General features: G+C 40.6%; 1 protein-coding gene and 1 long non-coding RNA gene across 3 annotated transcripts in view; one reads left to right on the top strand and one right to left on the bottom strand.

The window, feature by feature from the left end:
• Window positions 1-19,834, top strand: part of ttll5 (tubulin tyrosine ligase-like family, member 5) — a 122,836-nt gene that overhangs the window by 357 nt on the left and 102,645 nt on the right. For both annotated transcript variants that reach the window (XM_057859894.1, XM_057859895.1), the window contains exons 2-10: window positions 346-462; window positions 3,478-3,584; window positions 6,588-6,670; window positions 9,318-9,424; window positions 10,330-10,460; window positions 11,838-11,920; window positions 17,887-17,956; window positions 18,030-18,114; window positions 19,262-19,363. In XM_057859894.1, the coding sequence (XP_057715877.1) occupies window positions 404-462; window positions 3,478-3,584; window positions 6,588-6,670; window positions 9,318-9,424; window positions 10,330-10,460; window positions 11,838-11,920; window positions 17,887-17,956; window positions 18,030-18,114; window positions 19,262-19,363 (827 nt within the window). In that variant the 5' untranslated portion in view covers window positions 346-403. The remainder of the gene's footprint in view (window positions 1-345; window positions 463-3,477; window positions 3,585-6,587; window positions 6,671-9,317; window positions 9,425-10,329; window positions 10,461-11,837; window positions 11,921-17,886; window positions 17,957-18,029; window positions 18,115-19,261; window positions 19,364-19,834) is intronic.
• On the bottom strand, window positions 140-19,441 carry LOC130931262 (uncharacterized). The gene is made up of 3 exons (XR_009067186.1): window positions 19,403-19,441; window positions 13,036-13,146; window positions 140-643 (listed from the first exon to the last, which is right to left on the bottom strand). It is a non-coding gene; the product is annotated as an uncharacterized LOC130931262 (long non-coding RNA).

The following is a 19,834-nucleotide window of genomic DNA, read 5'->3' as shown; positions in this document are numbered from 1 at the left end:
TCGATCATGTTTTCATTTGCTGATGTCAATATCTCGTAGTAAGGCAAGGCAAGGCAAATTTATTGATATAGCACAATTCAACACAAGGCAATTCAAAGTGCTTTACATCACATGAAGATCATAAAAATCACATTTAAATCAACACAACGTAGAAACGAAGACAAAAGATCGCATTTAATCACAGAATAGCTAACATATGGTCCGGCTTTAGTAGTTGTAATGACTCGCGCTGTTATCTACCGAGATCAAATGGCAGACTGTTGTAAAAGTAGAGCTACGCATTGTTAGTTCTTATTGGAGTTTTTGGAATCTGACATATATTTTGTTTGTCTTGGTTTGCCTCAGGAGGGAGATGCGATGGCAGATACTTGATCTCAGCAGAATTTGAGTTTTCTCCCTGGAGATGCCAGCCGTTGCCCGGGAAAAGGAGGAGTCGGATTCCTCCCCTGAGGATGAGCATGAGTGAGTTTTCACTTGTTTTTGTGTACCTCTTCTCCAAGTGTATGACGTCATCCATTCATCCAGCCGGCATATCCGTAACACATTGAAGCTCGATCCACTTGACATTGTCACCAGACGCGGATCCACCAGGGTGGCAAGTTGGGGTAACTGTTACCCTCAAAGATAGGATTGCCTGCCATCCCTGTTGGCACCAATTGAAAATAAAACTTCAATTTGACATTTACTTACATCAATTAAGTAGTAGGTGACAGTGAGGGTCCTCATAATAATAATAATGATAATAATTAATAATGGTAGAAAAAAATTGTATAAAGCTAAATTTCTCTATATCAGGATCAGCCTTTTTGTAATGTTAATATACCATTTCCTAGCAAACTATACACGTACACATCTGCCGTATGTTGACATGTCTGCCATACGTAGCCATTAGGGGTGTAACAATCCATGTGGCTCAATATTAGGTGTGTGTGTTTAATATCTCGAAAAGATACTTTGTCGTCCAAAATGTCATCGATATGCTCCCACCAAGAATCTATATATATTTTAAAAAGGAACCAACAGGTTGCTACCAAAGTCTTCCATTGAATAGTGTCTATGTTAGCGCACTAGCTGCCACTGATAGAGCAAGACATCCGACTCATTTTGTTTGGATTGGACGCCTGGCGCTGTCAATCGCACTGAAACCAAAGCATTCACGGTCAGTCTTTTGACGGCATTTACAGGTTAATTCCTGTTCATGTCAGTTGTTCGTTTGTACCTCTTCTCTAAGTGTATGTTGTCATCCGCTCATCCCCAAAATTATATCCATAACACGTTGAAGATTGATCCTCTTGACAGTGTCACACATGATCACGTTTTGTTTAATAGCTATTAGTGTAAAATTAGATGATTGGTAATTGAAGGTAGCTTTGCATATAGACCCTACCCACGTGACGTCACAACTCCGCCCTCCTGACTGGTGCCGCCCAATTGTCCGTCAACACATCGTGTTTACCTGTTACGGCTACGTACATTCCTCCTATTTACGGCGTGTTTTTCTGCTCGTTAACATTAATAATCAAAATGGTGAAGGCGTGTGTGGCGGTCGGTTGCAATAACAGAGAAGATAGACGGAGAGACTTGAAGTTCTACCGGATTCCGAGAGACCCCGGAGAGGAGAGCGAGACGGGCTGCTGCAATTCGACGAGAAAACTGGGCTCCAAACGATTACCACAGATTATGTAGTAGTCATTTTATATCTGGTAAGATGTATTTAATATATATTTAGAGGGTTTTGGGCTGACAACCACAATTAAGATCATTGCTAGGCTAATCGCCGACAACATACACGTATGTATGTAGTGAGAGTGCTATCGCTAAACCATATAAACATTAAAAGCCCTAGCTCCATTGACAAATGACATGAAATACATTAGACTTGACAGTGGATGTTAGCAAGAACAAAAGATTTTGAATTGAAAATTTCGTAACTCACCTTCCCGAGCACAAGATTCCTGCCGAATTTTCGTGGACGAGGACCTGTTTCACCCAACCAGCAACGAAGTATTTATAGGCCTCCAAGCTCTTAAAGTTTTTCAAACTTTCGTGAGAATTGGCTGATTTTGTGTGGACAAGATAGTTGTAAATATCAGGGTAGCTAGCAGATGTCAGGCAAAGACGGCGAAGATAGCGGGTGGAAAAACATCGATTTAGGCATCAAATATGGATCTGGCGAATGGATAAACTGAAGCTTTTCCACATAACGCCTTTTATGCAGTGAGTTTACGGCATCCGAAAGCACCGGGTCTTCCATGAAATGCATCGATCAATTGAGACCATTGATAATACAGACACAAAATGACGGACAAGGGGGCGGAACAATACAGCGATCACGTGATTTTGTGACGTCGGTGGCTAGGGTCTATAATGCAAAATCTACCATCAATGTTATCCTGTTTATTATTATTATTATTTTTTTCTCTTTAATCTTATTCTCCTCACTTTTCCGACTCCGTTCCAACTTCAAGATATTCCAAAAATTCTTGCTACTTGGGCTTCTATTCAGGTTTTTTGCAAAAAATGAACGATTCTTCCGAAATATTAACTTCTATGACCCAAAAATTCCAATTCATTTCCTATGGCACATTCAATATTTCACCAAGTTTTCACAATTTTTGACCAAAAACTCACAGGAAACTCGTGTACATCAATTCCATTGACGCAAATATAAGTTGACTCCTCCCCTGCCGCACCGGGGCCTTTAGGGGGTGTGGTTGGGAAAGGGGAGGGTCAAACGGAAAGCTGCAATATAGTGTTAAAATAGTTTTAATCCCCCCTTTCCGGTTGAACTGGTTGGGGCCTGCAGAAAATTTCCCACTAACACCACCCCCGCCGCACTCATCGGACGATCGTTTTGAAGAGCTTGCGAAAGTGTGGAGGGGCCCGCAAATTATGGGACATCCACCCGCTGGACGTTCACCTTGGGGGGCCTTTTTATACTCACCCCACCCGGGCCCTTTTCACATTTGTTCCACCACTGTTCAAAATATACTACTGTACACATTCATGTGAATAGATTGTGTTCTACTGTATATGCCCTACTGTTATGAGAACAACTGGTCAGGAAAATGGATGGCTTTTTCTGGAAAGCTCCAAATAACATTTTTAGTTCAAAAATGATTCAGTTTTTAAATCCTAAATCACATCCTTAGCACATCATATTTCCATTTCTTAATCATGTTTTTTTTTTTTTTGTCCAAAGTAAACAACAGATCAGATGATATCTGATCTATTGTATGTATGACTAAGCTAGGCGCAGCATGCTTGTCAGGAGCAGCCATGGCTGATTGAGTTCTTCTACTTCAACATGCCGTCTTATCATATTTTCAGCTTGATAAGCAAGTTGTATCTGGTACACTCAGATAGTGTAACATCATTTGTTAGTACAGTAGGTGGGTGGGTTTTGTTCTTGACCAGCTCCTCCTCTTGATGATATTGAGAACAATCTGTTTTTTTGTGTCTATTTTGAATGACTAGGAACCGTCCTCTCGTTGCCTGGAGCGGGCTCAGCAGGACAACCCCAATCTTCCTGTTTTTCCCCGAAGCGATCGTGTCAAAGGATCGACCCACATATTCTGGCGGAGGTACTTTCTAGCTCTTCAATTTTTTGGAGGAGAAGAACCTCCAAAGTCAAACAAGCGCTTCTTTGACTCAACGTTGTTTTTGTCGAAGATGACGAAAACATTTCGTCGAGGAACATATTTTTTAGGACGGCGAGACGATAACGAGTTCAAAGCAACTTTCCTAGATGAATCTGACGAGACGCCGTAGTTTCCGTTATATGCTCTGGGATATTTTCTGATTGCACCTGGAGTTAGTCAGCCTGCATGGTAGCAGTGTTTGGGTTGTGTCACTCACGTCACATGTGCCGCGCCCCCCTCCACCCTGACCGTCACCGGTGACTGGTGGTGGTTCACTGCCAAAGACTTCTAAACAATGATGTCATTCAAGCTAGGCTGCGCTCCGTGTTTGTGTTGAAACACATGGTATTATTTGTTTTCCCATCTTGGCAAGAGCGGATATACAATATTGCTTTAGTATTTAAAGGTCTGTGCTGAGTGATCATCACACACTAAATGTAACACGTAGCGTTCGCGTTAGCATTCATTTTAGCAAAGCAAGTGTCTTCTTAAACTCTTGTAGTGTTGTTTACATTTTATTGCCGTGGGCTACGGCATACAGTAGTCGTGCTCCGCGCTTCCGGTTGCGAATACCACGATCGGGAAAACCCTGACGTAGTGGACGTCCTCGTACAGGCTACAACTCGTGCCAGTCTCTCAATGTTCATTCGAAATTGTTGGAAACCTTGATTCCTATTTTTAGACTAATATCTTAGAATTTTTCCGGACAAAAACATTTTGAGTTTTCCAGGGTATATGCGGGTCATTACAAAGGATCAAAAGGCATTAAATGGATTTTGTTCAAATTCAGGCTTTAAAAAGCATTCAACAAAATATTCGAGGCATTAAAATGATGTAAACTTGACAGTTAAAGAAACTTAAAAAAAAAAAAAAAAAAGCAATTAAAAAAATTTTTTTTTTTTTTTTTTACATCTTTTATTAATACAATATCAGCCGCTAAAATCATTTAAAAATGATATTCACATTTGTTTTTCACAATCGGTTTTGGGCCAATATACATGTTGCCTTTAAAATGAATGTAGATGCCTTCTTTCTTTGTTTTGATTTCAACAATAAATATAGTTTTTCATAACTTCAGTTGAAGTTGCTCCCTTATTTTTCACAGAATGTTAATTGGAAAACCTTGAAGTTGTTACATTTATCATGATTAAAGTATCTTGTGGGGCATCACAATGCAATTAGGCTAGGTTCATACTGCAAGTCTTAATGCACGAATCCAAATTTTTTCGTGTCTTCCCGACTCAAATGAGGCATTAACTTGACGGTCTGAACGGGAAAAGTTGCACAAAAGTGGACCATTTCAAATCCGATGTAGGTCACTTTCCAATGTGGTTAAAATCCAATCTGGGCCATGTTTCCAGAATGTGGCTGCGGTCTGAACTGTCCAGTCCCCCAAATCAGAATTCAACGGCTGCGCGTTAGCGCCTAGCTTGCTTTGAATACGGCTTTTGGGGAAGGAGCGGGCTTGACAACAGTCATAAAACAATGAAATGGGTTGAGGAGAAGCCTGAGAAAGCTCGGTTTTCTCTCTGCTCCAAATGAGCAATATTTCAAGATTGCTTACACGGCCAGGAGTCGTGGCAAACTGTCCGTATGTGTGTGTGTGCGTCATCTAAAGTTATTTGATGCTCCTGCGCACGCGGGTCAGTTTGCTCGGCGCATCTCGGACTGCGAATTCGTGCGCATGCGTGATACTTCAACGGGCTCAATGGACAAAGGCGGTCTGAACGGGTACGCCAAAAAAAAACGGATATGACAAAAAAAGGGAATTGTGCATTAAGACCTGCGGCATGAACTTTGTCATAATGTGTTAAGCCCACGACCGGATTGGTATCGGATTTTTGGAGTTGGACAATATCGGTTAAAAAGTCATTATCTGAAACTATCTGCAGTTGGGCATAAGCATGAAACTTGTTTAAAGTGGCACTAAAAAGATTGAAATGAGATTTGCCGGTACCTGTAGAAACCCTGTTTTCATCGTCGAAGACGAACACCTTTTGAAATGACTAAAATAAGACTCAAAACTAGCATTTTGTCCAAAAGACTAAGACGAAAATTGAAAGGGCTGCTAATAACAGCGACCGGCTTGCTGCGTAATGTTTGTAAATTTGAAAGTCAATTAGTTTCAATCTCATCATAAAATAAACAGCACTACTGCACTCGCATTGAAGATTTGTTTTACCGCTAGAGAGGATTCACATAGTAAAGGTATAGCTGAATATCCCCCCCCCCCAAAAAAACAGTGATGCTCAGTGAACACATCTCCAGACATTTGTATATTTTGTGTGTGGTCATACGTTATATTAGACTTAAGAAGTTTGACTTTTAACTAGTGCTGCAACGAATAATCGATTAACTCGAGTATTTGATTAGAAAAAAAAGATTCAAATTAAATTTTGCTGCTTTGAGTATTCGTTTAATTAAAGTGGGGTTGTAATGGTTTATTTTGAAAGTGTTTGCTTTTAGTTGTATTGATTTGGATGAATCCACCTGCTCCCTGTTAAGACCAACATAAGCTAAGTAGTTGTTTGAGTTAATGTTTTTTAATGCATTTGAAATTCCGTTAATAAGTATATTTAGCCGTTTTTTGTAGGAATATGTGTCTGAACGATTTATTGAGAGCATTGGAAAAAAAAGTTAGCATTTTATAGCATTTAAGCTAGCCGACGTTTGCTATGGAAGATAGCCAATTGTTTTTTTGTTGCACATAGATCCTCATTTATTTGACGCAGCTGAGGTATTTTAATTTTTCATGTTCCTTATCCGATTACTCGGTTATTTGAAATAACTAGTAGACGATTAATCGGCTATTAAAATAATCGATAGCTGCAGCCCTACATTTAACGTATTATTCTGAAAAAAATGTATTATTCGGAAAAGAAAATTGTACAATATGTTTTCAGCGGTTGAACTGTCTGTCAAATGACAATCTGTTTCCTTTGTTAGAGCAATACAACATGACCTTCAAGATCGTGCGCACCGAGAGTCGGCTGGTGCGGGGGATACTGACCAAGCATGGTTTCCATGAGGTAATGCGCATTTGTGTAGCGTAGCACACCCAAATAATAATGCTCACATGGAAAGAACCAAAATGAGCATTAAGCTGCTTTCCACGGTCCATACGATCCCCATTATTTCTTTTTCCGAGCAGTTCCGACTCATTCTCTTTTTATTTCATTTCAATGCTTCTTCACTCCCGGTAAGGCGGACGAGTGTCTACCACAGAGCCGGACTTTAATAAGGCTAGTTTATTGCAAACATCTGTCTCCTCGAGCTCCGATGCGAACGCGGCCTCCGTCGTAATAAATAGCCTCCGTCCTAATGAATGGCTGGAATCGAGCAAAACAGATGAACGTAATGAGTATGTGAGTTAGCAATCATTTTGTCACCGGAGCAGGGTGTATTGGCCGAGGCCATCGCTGACTGCATGTCCTACCCGGTCGCATGTAAACATGATGACTTTGTCATTCGGCGGTTTCTACATTTAACTTTGTTACTCTTCAAAATTCAAGTAAAGGTGGGTGGAGTACAGAGGCAATTGCTCTACTGCAGTTTCCCCTAGAATTCCCCCAAAATAAGCAGTCAAATGTGTACTGTTGACCGGTGGAGGGGCAGGTGCTCATGGTTCAAAACTTGAACAAGCATTTAATACACCTGACAACAACATAACTTCCAGTTTAACCATGCAGCTTTACAGTATGATTGGCCGTGTCTGTGACATACTTTAATTGGGAGGGGGGAATAGTGAATAGAAATCAACACTGTCATCATGACTTTCTGGCTGTGACTCAGTCAATGTCAATCTGAACAAAAACATTGAACACGCACAAAAAAAGGAAAAAACAAAGGTGGCGGGCGCTACTTCGCGGTTTTCACTTATCGCGGCGGGTTCTAGTCCCCATTAACCACGAAAAACGGGGGAAAATCAGGGGATCGTCAGCTCAAGGCCCAGCCGAAAATAACGCGCCTCAGGCAGACGACGGGCTCAATGCGAGGCGCGCCCCTCCATACGAGAGCCTGCCGTTTAATTAGACTCAACACGGGAACCCTTACCCGTGGCTACTGGTCCCCGCACCGCCTCGCGCAGACCGAGCACTCGCCCATCTGACGCCTGGCTATTGGGTTGCTCGCCACCAGAGTCGCGATGCGAAGCGATCAGCGGCCGGCCTCCGCGCCGGGGCGGGGGTGTGACATTGGGGTCCCAACTGAGTGCCGCGATGCGACGCGGAAGCCACGTTATTACTCCCTGCCCCAGCGCGGAAGCCGGTGGGGTCGTAGGCGATTGGCCCGACATTTACCGGGCGAGCAAGTGAGTTGGCGTGCAGGGAAGGGGGGAGGGGAGGGTTATTAGCGGCACGCAGACGTTTTTTGTATTTTTTTTTTTTTTTCCTTTAAAAAGGTGTTTTCGGTGCTCAAGTAAAGTACTCGGTGGTGTGCCTGCACACACATACGCACAAAAAAACCAAGCCCAGTCAAAAGGAGCACTTTGGGCAAGTAGGGGCAAAGGGGCAGGTGCGCGAACACCATGTCAACGACATGTCATTGTCAATTTGTGTTCACAATTCGCTAAGATGACCAAACGTCCTCTTTTGCCCGGAAAGGTCCTCATTTCACTTCCTCCGTATCGTCCGGCCGGGTTTTATGAATTCATAAAAATGTCCGGTTTTTATGATTTTTCACGGGACCAATTTGAAGAGAATCTCTCCGCCTGCCTGCGTTGATGTGGCTTCTACTAGTAGAAGGGGGGGAGTAGTTCTTCTTCTTCTTGTTTTTGTTGGCAGTTTCCCCCATGTATCATGTGGCATTACCGCCATCTACTAGGTAGGGGGTTTGGCAAGAGATCAGGCATTTACAGACTACAATAAGGAGTAGTCCAAGAGATGTGTCTTCTGTTGTATATTGGGTTATGTGTGTACACAGAGACGCAGTATATTGTATTAGTCTTGTATTCTGCGTTGGTGTATTTGGTTGAATGTTAGTATAATATTCTAAGTAGCTGTGTTTCTGGTTCCGTCATCTATGTTAATAAAAGCAAATTCAAAATGGAGTTTTTCTTCACAATTAGCATGTCTTGAAATTGACACTTTGCACAGAATACTACGGTACCGCTGCCTGTGACGTGTTGCCAGAGCGCCTGCTCAGTTGTTAAGTTTCTCATGATAGATACATTTATAATGGCACTTGTTGACTTCTGTCGGAGCCTTGTACCGGCGGGATCAGTGAAATCCCGTTTGGTGTCGCATCGTTGCGCTGCCGATGATGGTAAACTTTTATAGCAAAGTTTGATTTTGCCACGGCTCCCGGTACTCACTCATCGGGTAGCAATCGGTGAGCTAAGCTGCGCTAGGCATTGTGGGAAACTGATGAACTGCTGCGTTTGGAAACCTGCCTGCCGGTTGAATAGTTTGTCAGTTTATTGTCAGTTATTGTTTGCGTGCAATCTAGAAGATTGAATGAGAATAACAATTTAGTGGGAATAACAATTTGTTAACAACAACTGTCGCGATGGTCATTTATAAAAATGTTGTAGTTGGCACGTGGCATATTGTGCGTGTGTATTGACTGGACTACATTCCCACGGGTCTTGAAACCGTGTGGACGTCGAGCGTCTCCAGAGTTGAGAGCGTGCTACTTCACCAATCCCCCAGCAGCAAATTGATACAAATGTTTTTTCAGGTTCACCCAAATAGCAATGATTTTAATCTGATGTGGACGGGATCCCACCTGAAACCTTACCTACTCCGAAACTTTCAAGATTTCCAGAAGGTCAACCACTTTCCCAGGTGGGAACTATCTTTCTTTCTTACCTTTTCAAATTGAATGAAAACAACATTGAAATAAGGTGTGTTATGTAATTCTTTCCAATTTCACAATATATGTTCTCTTTGTTAAGTGATTTATTGATTGATTTACTACTCCATATTCTGTGTCAATGTTTCTCTTTCTTGGCTAAACTATCCCACACTCTGTAGCTGTCAATGATACTGATGATGATGACAATGACAATAAATTCATTCATTCATTTATTCCTTCCACAGTCAAAGGAAAAAGTGTACAGATGCATGCAAACTAGGGAACCTCCGGGTAGCTCACGATACGATTTGTGATATAAGTCTCACGACAGCGATGTTCAACAACAGTTATCGATACATCGGTCAGGAAATCATTCTGTATAAAACAACTAATAAACAAGCTATTTTTATCCCTCTGCTGTGAGTAGACGTCCAGTCCGTTTGACCTGGGAGGGTGGCAGCCAGTGAATGTTTGCTGCAAAACTTGCTAGCTTAAGACTTACTTTAAGCAATAAATGAGCAAAAGAAGTTTATTTGTCAGAAATGTTCTTAATGTGAGAATAGATATTGTTCAAAACATCATTTGAAAGAAAATGTTTCTTGATATAGGAGACAAATGACCAACTTTTAGATGTATGGGCTTGGAGAACAGATAGTATTATTTACTATTAGTACCGGGAAGTAGAATAATCTGACACATTCATTTGAGAACAGTCAACGACAAAATGATAGGACTAGATTTAAGAAAAATAATCTGATGTATACGTTATAAATTTGCAGTGTTGTCATATTGATCTTTTTCCAACCCTATCTTTTTTGCCATATTTGTCACTGATACTTTTGTGTAAGTAAAGGAGGTTTTTCACATTCCTGACATTTATCATGTGGAATTGCAGATCTTATGAACTGACCCGCAAAGATCGTCTTTATAAAAATATCCAGCGAATGCAGGTGGCCCACGGCTTCCATAACTTCCACATAGTTCCGCAGACCTTTGTGCTTCCATCGGAATACCAGGAATTCTGCAGTAAGTACCTCCCTCCCTCCATCCATCATCTAGCGCTTAATCTGGTGTCTGCAGCTTTAGCAGAGACACCCCCCCCCCTCAACCAGCTCCTCCGGCGCGATCCCCGCCGGCCGAGAGACTCTCCAGCGTGTCCTGGGTCGTACCTTCCTACTTATCCAAGAAGTGCATTGTTCTTCATAGAACGTTGCAAAATAAGATACACAATATCCATTGTAATGAGATCCAATGCATGTTGGCCTCTAATATAGATTTGACCTTTATGAAGACAGTATGATGTTGTACTAATTGATGCTTTGCATGTCATGCATAAACTTCTTTTTTTTTTTTCCCAATGGTGTTTCTTCCCAGCCAAAATGGTTCGACCCACCGATAGCGTTCGCTTTTTTTTTTTTCCCAATGGTGTTTCTTCCCAGCCAAAATGGTTCGACCCACCGATAGCGTTCGTACACCAAAACGTCCTCGTTCCTTCGACACCTCAAAAATGATGGTTGGCCCTAAAATGTGGCTTTTTCGACAGAAAAGTGACATTTCAATTTTTTTGTCCAAATTACATCATGGAAAAAATCAGGACACAAAGGGGCATAAAAGATCGCTAATAACGTTGAGTTTGGCCAAAAACATACCCATTCATTTGTAATGGCCCAAATTTCCCCTTGATTTCCAATGCTGCTGTTCACCGTTCATTTCAATAGCACAAAAACTTCAATTCACTCCAACCTAAGTGATCCACTGCTTGTACGTAGGACTATTTTACACACATTTTGTGCTTATTTCTACTTATATACTTTGTAAATAACTTTTCACATTTTCACTTACCTTACCCTGCACTGTAAAGGCAGATGCGCCATCATTTCATTGTACAACTCTATGATGACAATACAGGTATTCTATTCTATTCTATTCTATTCTATTCTATTCTATTCTATTCTATTCTATTCTATTCTATTCTATTCATGAGCAGGAAGTGACCCTGAAATTCCCCCAAATCAACATGATGTGATACAATATCTAGAGCAACTGACCCTGAAATGCCTCAAAACCAACAGGAAGTGAACCTGAAATGCCCCCAACGCAACAGAAAGTGGCCTTGAAATCCACCTATATTATCAGAAAATGACCCAATATGAACAGGAAGTGAACTGAAAATCCCTCCAAATTGACAGGAATTGACCCAATAGCTACAAGAAATTGGAGATTCCTCAAAATCAACAGGAAGTGAACCCATATATACCGACCATCGCAGCAAAGCCACCATTGCAATCTCATTTTCTAGTTTAATAGTGAGTTGATTGCGGTTGTAATCAACATATTACAGTGACTTTTTTGTTGTTGTTGTACATTGTTCAAAGCTCACTCCAAATATTTCCTTCCAATCAGGTTGTTACGCCAGGGATAGGGGACCGTGGATTATTAAACCGGTAGCGTCTTCAAGAGGACGAGGCATTTACTTAGTCAGCAATGTGAGTAACACCATTTTTTCCCCCCGAGCAAGCAGTGGCTGGGAAAACATCTCATCTGGTTATTTTAGAAGCAGTGAGGGAATTTGACAATGATGACAAATATATCTTTCACCTCCAAATTTAACGTTTACAGTTGAGATGAAATTCATCAATTCCACTTGTGAGTGTGAATGTTCATCTGTCTTTATCCTTCAAATTTCTCGCTTTCAGTGTCAATCTACAAGGAATAAAGTGAAATGATCTGCCAGTGCTTTTCCTCACTCAGATTTCTTGAAGTAAGAAAATTAAAAAGGTTGAAAATAAGGTTAACATACCTTTTTCAAGCAAAAAAAGGAGTGTATTTAGTCTTTAAAAAAAGCTTTAAACATTCATTTTGAGAAACGTTTTGTGTATGATAAGCAAAAATAAAGAATGAAATCTTTCAAGAAAGACTCAAATCCCTTATACAGTGGTATCTCTGCATACGAATTTCATGGTTAAATTCGTCATTAGTCGAAATGGTCGTATGTCCAGCGGGATTTTCCCACATTACAATTCGACGAATTGCTTCCATAACCCAAAGACCCCTGCTAGACCCCTCCTTCACAAATACCTGTACAAGGTACAATTACTAATAGCAATTACACATCGAAAAAAAAGAAATTATCAATACAAATCGGAATAATACCATTGTTTTGTGCCATGCAGCGCAAAAAGTCTGGCCGGGTGTAGCAAAAATGAAGGCGGCGAGAGTTGGTTGCAGAAAAAAATGTCCAAAAAAGACAAAGATTTGTGACGAGCAAAATCCAAAAAGAGCAAAAGGATGTGATTACAGGAAAAAAAAAGGTAACCGGCTAAGTCTAACAATAAAAATGATTAAAAAAAACTACGCCATAACAATAATACAGGTAATGATAATAAGTTAATGTAACAAATTGGTTTCTAATGTAGCGCTTTTGTTTTGCACGCTGTTCCAGAACGCACCGTGTGACTGACGAGTGACAGAGGTGCAGAAGAGTGAAGTTTTTCCCTTTCTCTGGCTACGGCTGGCAGACAATAGCCGTGTTGTGTTGCACAAGTTCTGAAATGAAAACTGGCGACTTCCTTGCCGATGTTACGATAATAATAATAGTCACCTCGACTAAAGAGCGGCCAACGGAGTTCGGAGGAGGACCGTCGAGATCATAGACCGGGGGTGTCCAAAGCGGTCCTCACGGGCCGCCGGCTGTGGGTCCTGGTTTTTCTTCCTACAGATGGAGGACAGACCGTTTAACCGATGAAGTTTCTGCTAAAACAAGCAGCACCTGACTGCAATGGAGTGATTCCAATCATAAGACACCGGTGTTCTGACAAATTTTGCTCCCTGTCAAAAATTGCAACTTTGCGGTTCTGCGCATGCGACCCATGTTGGTTTCTCCCACAAGAAAATCCGCCGTGCGTCCGTCTTGCGGAAAAACAATAAAATTCCAGCACGTCGTCAATCGTCATATGTCGAAACAAATGACGAGTCCAATTTTACGTCTGATGTCGAAAGGATCGTACGTCGATGCGACCGTATGTCGAGGTACCAGGTATCGAGCAACAAATCGAGTATATTCAGTCTTTTAAAAAATGCATTAAACCTTCACTCTTACCAACATGTTGCTTAGAACAAGCAAAAAAAAAACAAAAACCAACTAATTCTAAGCAACAAATCAAGGAAATTAAACCTGAAAAAGAAAAAAAAACTTAAGTCACTCATTGTAGGCAACAGAACAAAAGTTTAATCATGAAATAATCTTGAAACACTTGTTTTCTTAGGTGTTTTCTTATTTGTTTCTTATCATAAAAATATCAATTCTGTTTGAGGTGAACTCTGTCAATTGTTCAAGTTATAGTGGAGTGTTTCTTATTTTAAGGGGGGTAAGTAAATGTGACAGAAACGTTCTTAATTTAAGAGTATATATTGTTCAAAACATTTTTTGGAAGCACATTTTTTTTGATTTGGGAGAAAAACGAGCAACTTTTAGATGTACGGGTTTAATAAGAACAAATAGTAATATTGACTTCAAGTTAGTGCAGGGGTCGGCAACCTATGACACGCGTGTCAGCACTGGCACGCGAAGGGTTAACCAGTGACACGCGCGCGCATGGCAAAATAATTAAAAAAAATATATATATTTTTTTAAACCTGAAATTAAGACATTTTTAGTTGCACGCCCTGTTATTTAGGGCTTTACAGGAGCGTCCCTCCCGACCCCTCTGCCTATAGCGTTATTTGCGAACAATTATGGATTTTGAGCACACTTCCAGCTCTTCAATTTCTCGATTCCTGCGCTCGTCGTTTTTTTTTTTTTTTTCTCTGTGCGCTCAATTCTGCGCGCTCAATTCAGCACCCGCTACTAAAGTGTCACGAAGCCAACCACTCAGAGAGCTGGTGGAAGTACACAGTGTTACCAGTCTGCACTTTTTGGTACTGTTACTCCAAGCCCCAGCGTGGAGGCTGGCGGGCCAGTAAGCGAGTAGACAGCCGGCGAATCGCCGGCGTCCGCGCCGGGAGCCCCGTCGCTTTAACTTTGAATTGAGATCCCGATGTCACACCCTCGCCCCGGCGCGGAGGCCGGTCGCTTAAGATACGGGGCTGTACACCCCTGTCCCGGCGCATCGCAACACTCCGGTTGGACCCCGATTGCCAGCCGTCAGGTCAGGGCAGCGGGTGAAGCGATGCTTGCACTGTAGTATGGAGTGGACCGGCGATTAACGTGGCTCGTTGCCGTCGATTCGTCCGGTGCTTACTTTCGGAGAGGTGGCAACGTGTATAAAAACACTGTGACGCGTTGGATGGCGTTTTACTGGAGACTTTTATTAAACAAAACAAAAACCAGCGGGGGACACAGCCTCTTCTCTCCTGTTCACGGCGCTCTCCGCTCTCTCTCAACACCTTCCATCGCTCCCTCTCTTTTTCTCGCCCAGACGCCCAATTCTTCTTCTACGCTTAACAAGCAAGCCGATCATATTGTAGGGGACAGCGGCCCCTTGGGGATACCGGTAACAAATGGTTGCCTGGTTACTTCTGGTAGCTCTTTTTGTGCATTATGCCTCGAGAGAGTTGTGTGTCGCACAACAGGTGTCAAACGCCACTACGAGACAAAACATGAAAATTCATAGAAAGCAGGGCCAAGGAACACATTAAAGTAGGTATCTTTTATATTTGTAATATAAAATCTAAAATTGTATATATATAATTCACTGTTTAAGTTGCTAGTGAACAAGACAAAATGTAAGAGTCGGCTGTTCTGACTTTGAAGGCTCTCTGTACTGTGAGAGACCTGCACTGAGAATCACACCTGTTCCCCTTTGCGTGCTGGGGTGTGTGTGTGTGTGTGATATGTTTGCAGTAAATGGTGCAGCTGTACAGCTGTTATTACTGTTGCACTTATTTTCAAGTTTTGATATTTTCGACAATATGCATTAGTTTTTAGTTAATTGATGAAGACGAATGGTAGTTATACAAATTAAATGTATGTCCATGTTTTTTTTTATTTGGAGTAAAATTACAGCTCTGCTGAATATAAAAATTCGGATGCGCGTCATTAATCTTGGGGTGGCACACTGATTGACAAGAAAATTTGAAAGTGGCACTCCACACCAAAAAGGTTGCTGACCCCTGAGTTAGTGGAATAATCTGAAACATGAATCTGTTAACCAGTCAGTCAAAACAAGAAGGAAAAAATGAAAATCTGATCACAAATTTACAGTTTACACTGCAAGAACACATCTCCTTAAATTCCCTTGTTTTCAGGGTCAATTGACTAGAAATAACATGTATATGAGCTGAGAAAGAGTGTGGTCTGCCTTTCTCACCTTGGATTCCCCACAACTGTTATCCAGTTGCTTCATAAAGTAAGATTTCACGTGTGTAAGTCACCGGTGTGTGAAGTGAGACTAATAATGAAAAGAATTGTCCGATCATTCTTTGTGGTTGAGCAGATGTTATATGTGACTGCTCAACTTGGCTTTGTAATCTGAATGAATTGGTTATCCACTTTTTAAAGGTCTTGGACTTTTTTGAATTAGCTCCCCAAGTTTCTGAAAACATTTGCACCATTTTTCTTCTGTGGCATTTTTATAAAAAGAATGGGATGTTGGAAGATACAGTATGTTTTCTCTGAAGTGAAGCCAGCTTTGAGGTTTTTGAAGTCAACTTGGTAACCTACAGTGTATTTTTAACCTGATGTGAGACAATGTGACCTCTGTTCATCTTTTGTGTCCTTTTCATATTTGATTACAGTGTTTCAAGAATATGATAATATTATTGTATGCCACTGCAACACTATAAATGCACTTCGGCATAATTAGGGATGATTCAAAAAATCGATTCTGAGATATATCGTGCATAGACTTCATAATGTATTGACGGGACACGGGGCCGATAAATAGGGGGCCTGCATTGTTGGCGAGGCCGTCAAAGCTGACCGAGTGGAATCACAGACAAAGAATTCTCGTGAATAAATGCTTAAATCCCTGAATTCTTTATCGATATGTATGTGAAACAGTCTAGATTCTTTTTCAAAAGCAAAAGAAAAAAAAAACTGGCAGTTTGCATGAACTTTATGTAAATATGTCGAAGAATAATGCTAGTCCATACCGGTTAATTTCTCCCATTGATTTTTTTCACAACGTTTCAAAATGCACGCATGGTACGAAAAATATAATACCGTAGTGGCCCGAATATAAGACGGTGTTTTTTGCATCGAAATACGACTAAAAAAGTGGGGGTCGTCTTATATTGGCGGTCTAGACATTATACCCATTTACGACGCTAGATGGGGCCAGATATCATTGAAGCAATGTTCTGTCATGACAGAACTCAGCTACTCTCAAGTTGAACCAGTTTGCATTATTTTATAGCAATGTTTTTCCTTATTCAGATGTTTCAAGACTACAGTTACAGTTAGACCGTACTATGATAGTTAATGCAATTTTGTTGTTTTATCCCAATAGATTGGTTTATTTACATTGCAAAAACCAGAAGCCATTCATTTACGAATGGGATTGCACTTTAGTATACATATTTAAATGTTCAGATATTAAGACTTGAATGAGGCAAAATAACATGCTTTTTCTCTCTCAAATATATTGTTATACTCATTTGTTTCAGATGTACTGTAATTATTTTCTGTATAAAAATGAATTTGGTGTTCAAAAAGTCTTTTTTCAACTTGAGTCTTGAAAAAGAGGGGGTCGTCTTATAATCAGGGCCGTCTTATATTTGGGCCAATACGGTAATTACTTTGAATCCTCGAACAAATCACTCCCGAGACAATCCTTCCTGTTCGCATGCGGTACAGCTTTTGAACTTTTTCAATCCTAAATTAGGCGTCGGATCACTGCATGTGTTGACTCTGTGACCAACTGCGAAACACTGAAGCCGACGGTAGGGCGGCCCCCAACTTCAAGGCATTGCGCAGTGAAAGTGGAATCTGACCTGTCAATCATTCAAGTCTATATATCGTGATATTAGGTCACGCAATTCTCATATCGATTCAAAATCCATCTGTATTGATTTTTGGTGGAATTAAACAATTCGGTGGCTGCGCTTCTACTGCCGTCCAGTAGTGGGCAGCGCGCAGCGGCGTGGCCTTTCAGTCTGCAGGGGTAACAACATTAGACCAATCCGAGTAGAGATTTGTGTACGTTGCCCTCTAGCGGTTGCTCGGATGAGTCCTTTTATAAGTCTGAAATTTGGGCTCATTTTGGCTTCGACTGCAAAAAAGGAGTACAGTATATAGAATCCTGCATTTAAGAAAGAGAAAATGTTCATAGTTTGATGTGGGAGGGATGGCAGCGAATGAACAACTGTCCAGTTCAAACAGATTGGGTGTCTACTGGTGAGAAACTGGCAGCAGAAGGATGAAAATAGTTTGTTTTTCTGCTTATGAGTAACTGCCATTTTTCAAAATATACTATTATAGAATCATTTGTGCTTTGGTTTCTATCGCCTACAGCCAAATCAAATTTCAGTGGATGACAACATATTGGTGTCCCGCTATATTCACAACCCTCTGCTGATAGATGGTACGTCATTTCTTTGCTATTCAATATAGTTGCCGTGAGAGAATCTCCTTAATTTGCTTTTATTTCAACTCAGATTTCAAGTTTGATATGCGCTTGTATGTGTTGGTGACGTCATATGATCCCCTCCTCATCTATGTGTATGAGGAAGGCCTCGCCAGGTGAGTGTATATCGGAATTTTACCGGATTATGCATGTGTTCATTTGTTTAGAGGAAGCACACATTTCAAGAAAAATCAGTGACAAAATATATTTTTTGTCATTTTTTCTTCCACACACTTTGAATTTTTAACATACCGGTCGGTAGGTTAAAATTTCTCCATTGAAATCCTACATTTAAAAAATTGAACCAATTGTTGCCATTTCTCTATTGACCAGCAGATAGCAGTATTAACATGCCAGAAAGAGACGGCTCTGATTTTTTTTTCTTGAATTGGTGAAAGTTCTCCATGGTTCCACGGTATTTTTAAAGGTATCATCTTACAATGTGCTATGTTACTTTTTATTATGAGCTGAAGGGGCATTGCGTTCCTAATTATACAGGTAAATGATTATAGCTTGATAGAACAAGCAGTGTATGTGCAGCAAACCACAGCGTTGTTTTTGGCCTAATTAACAAGCGTGAGTAATAAATGGGGCTTGAATTCCTGCTCCCTCTTTTATCTCTCGACATTCCTTTGGCTTGTGTTGGAATTCAGGTACATAATGCGTGCCAAGGAATTCTCATTGTTGTGCATGTGGCATTTGTGCCTCCCTCCTGAAAAACACCTAGAAAAACTAACACAATCTTTCACTTGGTCATTCACAGAGGTGGGTTACATTTACTTGAGTCACTTTTTGAGGAAAATGTACTCCTTACTTTTCTCCACTTTTACTCCACTACTAGTCGTTACATTTTTCCTATTCTACATTTTAGATTTTACTTTTCTTTTTTTGCCAACAGTAGCCTCATTGGGCTGAAAAACCAAATTGTGAAATAAAAAGGCTATTGTCAAAAAAGGCATCATTAAAGAAAAAAAAAAAAACTCTTGTGTAAAATCTTTTTCATAATAATATCACCTTATTTTACAATTTAAGGGCCACATGACACACAAGTTGCCTGTTATTTATGAAAATGGTATTTGTGTTTATTTCTTGAATTTGGACCCTTTTGGGGTTCCATTATATAGCGTTTCACAAAGTATGGTGTGGTGAAACGACTCTTTAAAGTGCATTTATCTCAAGAGGTTACTGAATTGGAGTAAATGTAAGGCGTTATTACCCACCTCCAGTTTTTGTGGGTTAAAAAAAACTTCTGCTTATACTCAGATTTGCCACCGTCAAGTATGACAGGACGACAAAGAATATTAAGAACACCTTCATGCATCTCACCAACTACAGCGTGAACAAAAAGAGCAGCAAGTATGTCAGGTAAACCTCATATGTATTGACAAAATTCAAATGACTCACCGGCGATCGGACATCGGGATTTTCTCATGACGGTCGTCTGAAAAATGTACAGAGATTTCTAGAAATAAAGTGTTGCCTATTGACATTGATGAGTTCCTAATTATTGTGAGAAAAGTGTTTTTAACCTAATTGTTATTCGTAGTATACAGGGTTCGGTCGGGAAGCTACGTGTCGTGAGTCATGCTCGGCCCCTTTTATGAGTGCAGCATGCTCTCCGCCAACCTGTAATTTGAAATGTAATTTGAAATGTGGAACCGGCCAGCTCGCTTGACATGAATGAACAATGTCTAGCTGATTGGTGCATTCACACATTTTTTTTTTTTTACCTTCAAACGCACATCCTAAACCAGAAGTTTTTTTTTTTTTTTTTTTTTTTTAATAGACACACAGTATGGCTCTGGCGGAATCATATTTTTCAAAATTTGGGGTGTT

The sequence above is a fragment of the Corythoichthys intestinalis genome, chromosome 15 (genome assembly GCF_030265065.1).
Source record: "Corythoichthys intestinalis isolate RoL2023-P3 chromosome 15, ASM3026506v1, whole genome shotgun sequence".
In the NCBI taxonomy this organism is placed as follows: Eukaryota; Metazoa; Chordata; class Actinopteri; order Syngnathiformes; family Syngnathidae; genus Corythoichthys; species Corythoichthys intestinalis.
This window is presented reverse-complemented; position numbering and strand designations above follow the sequence as displayed.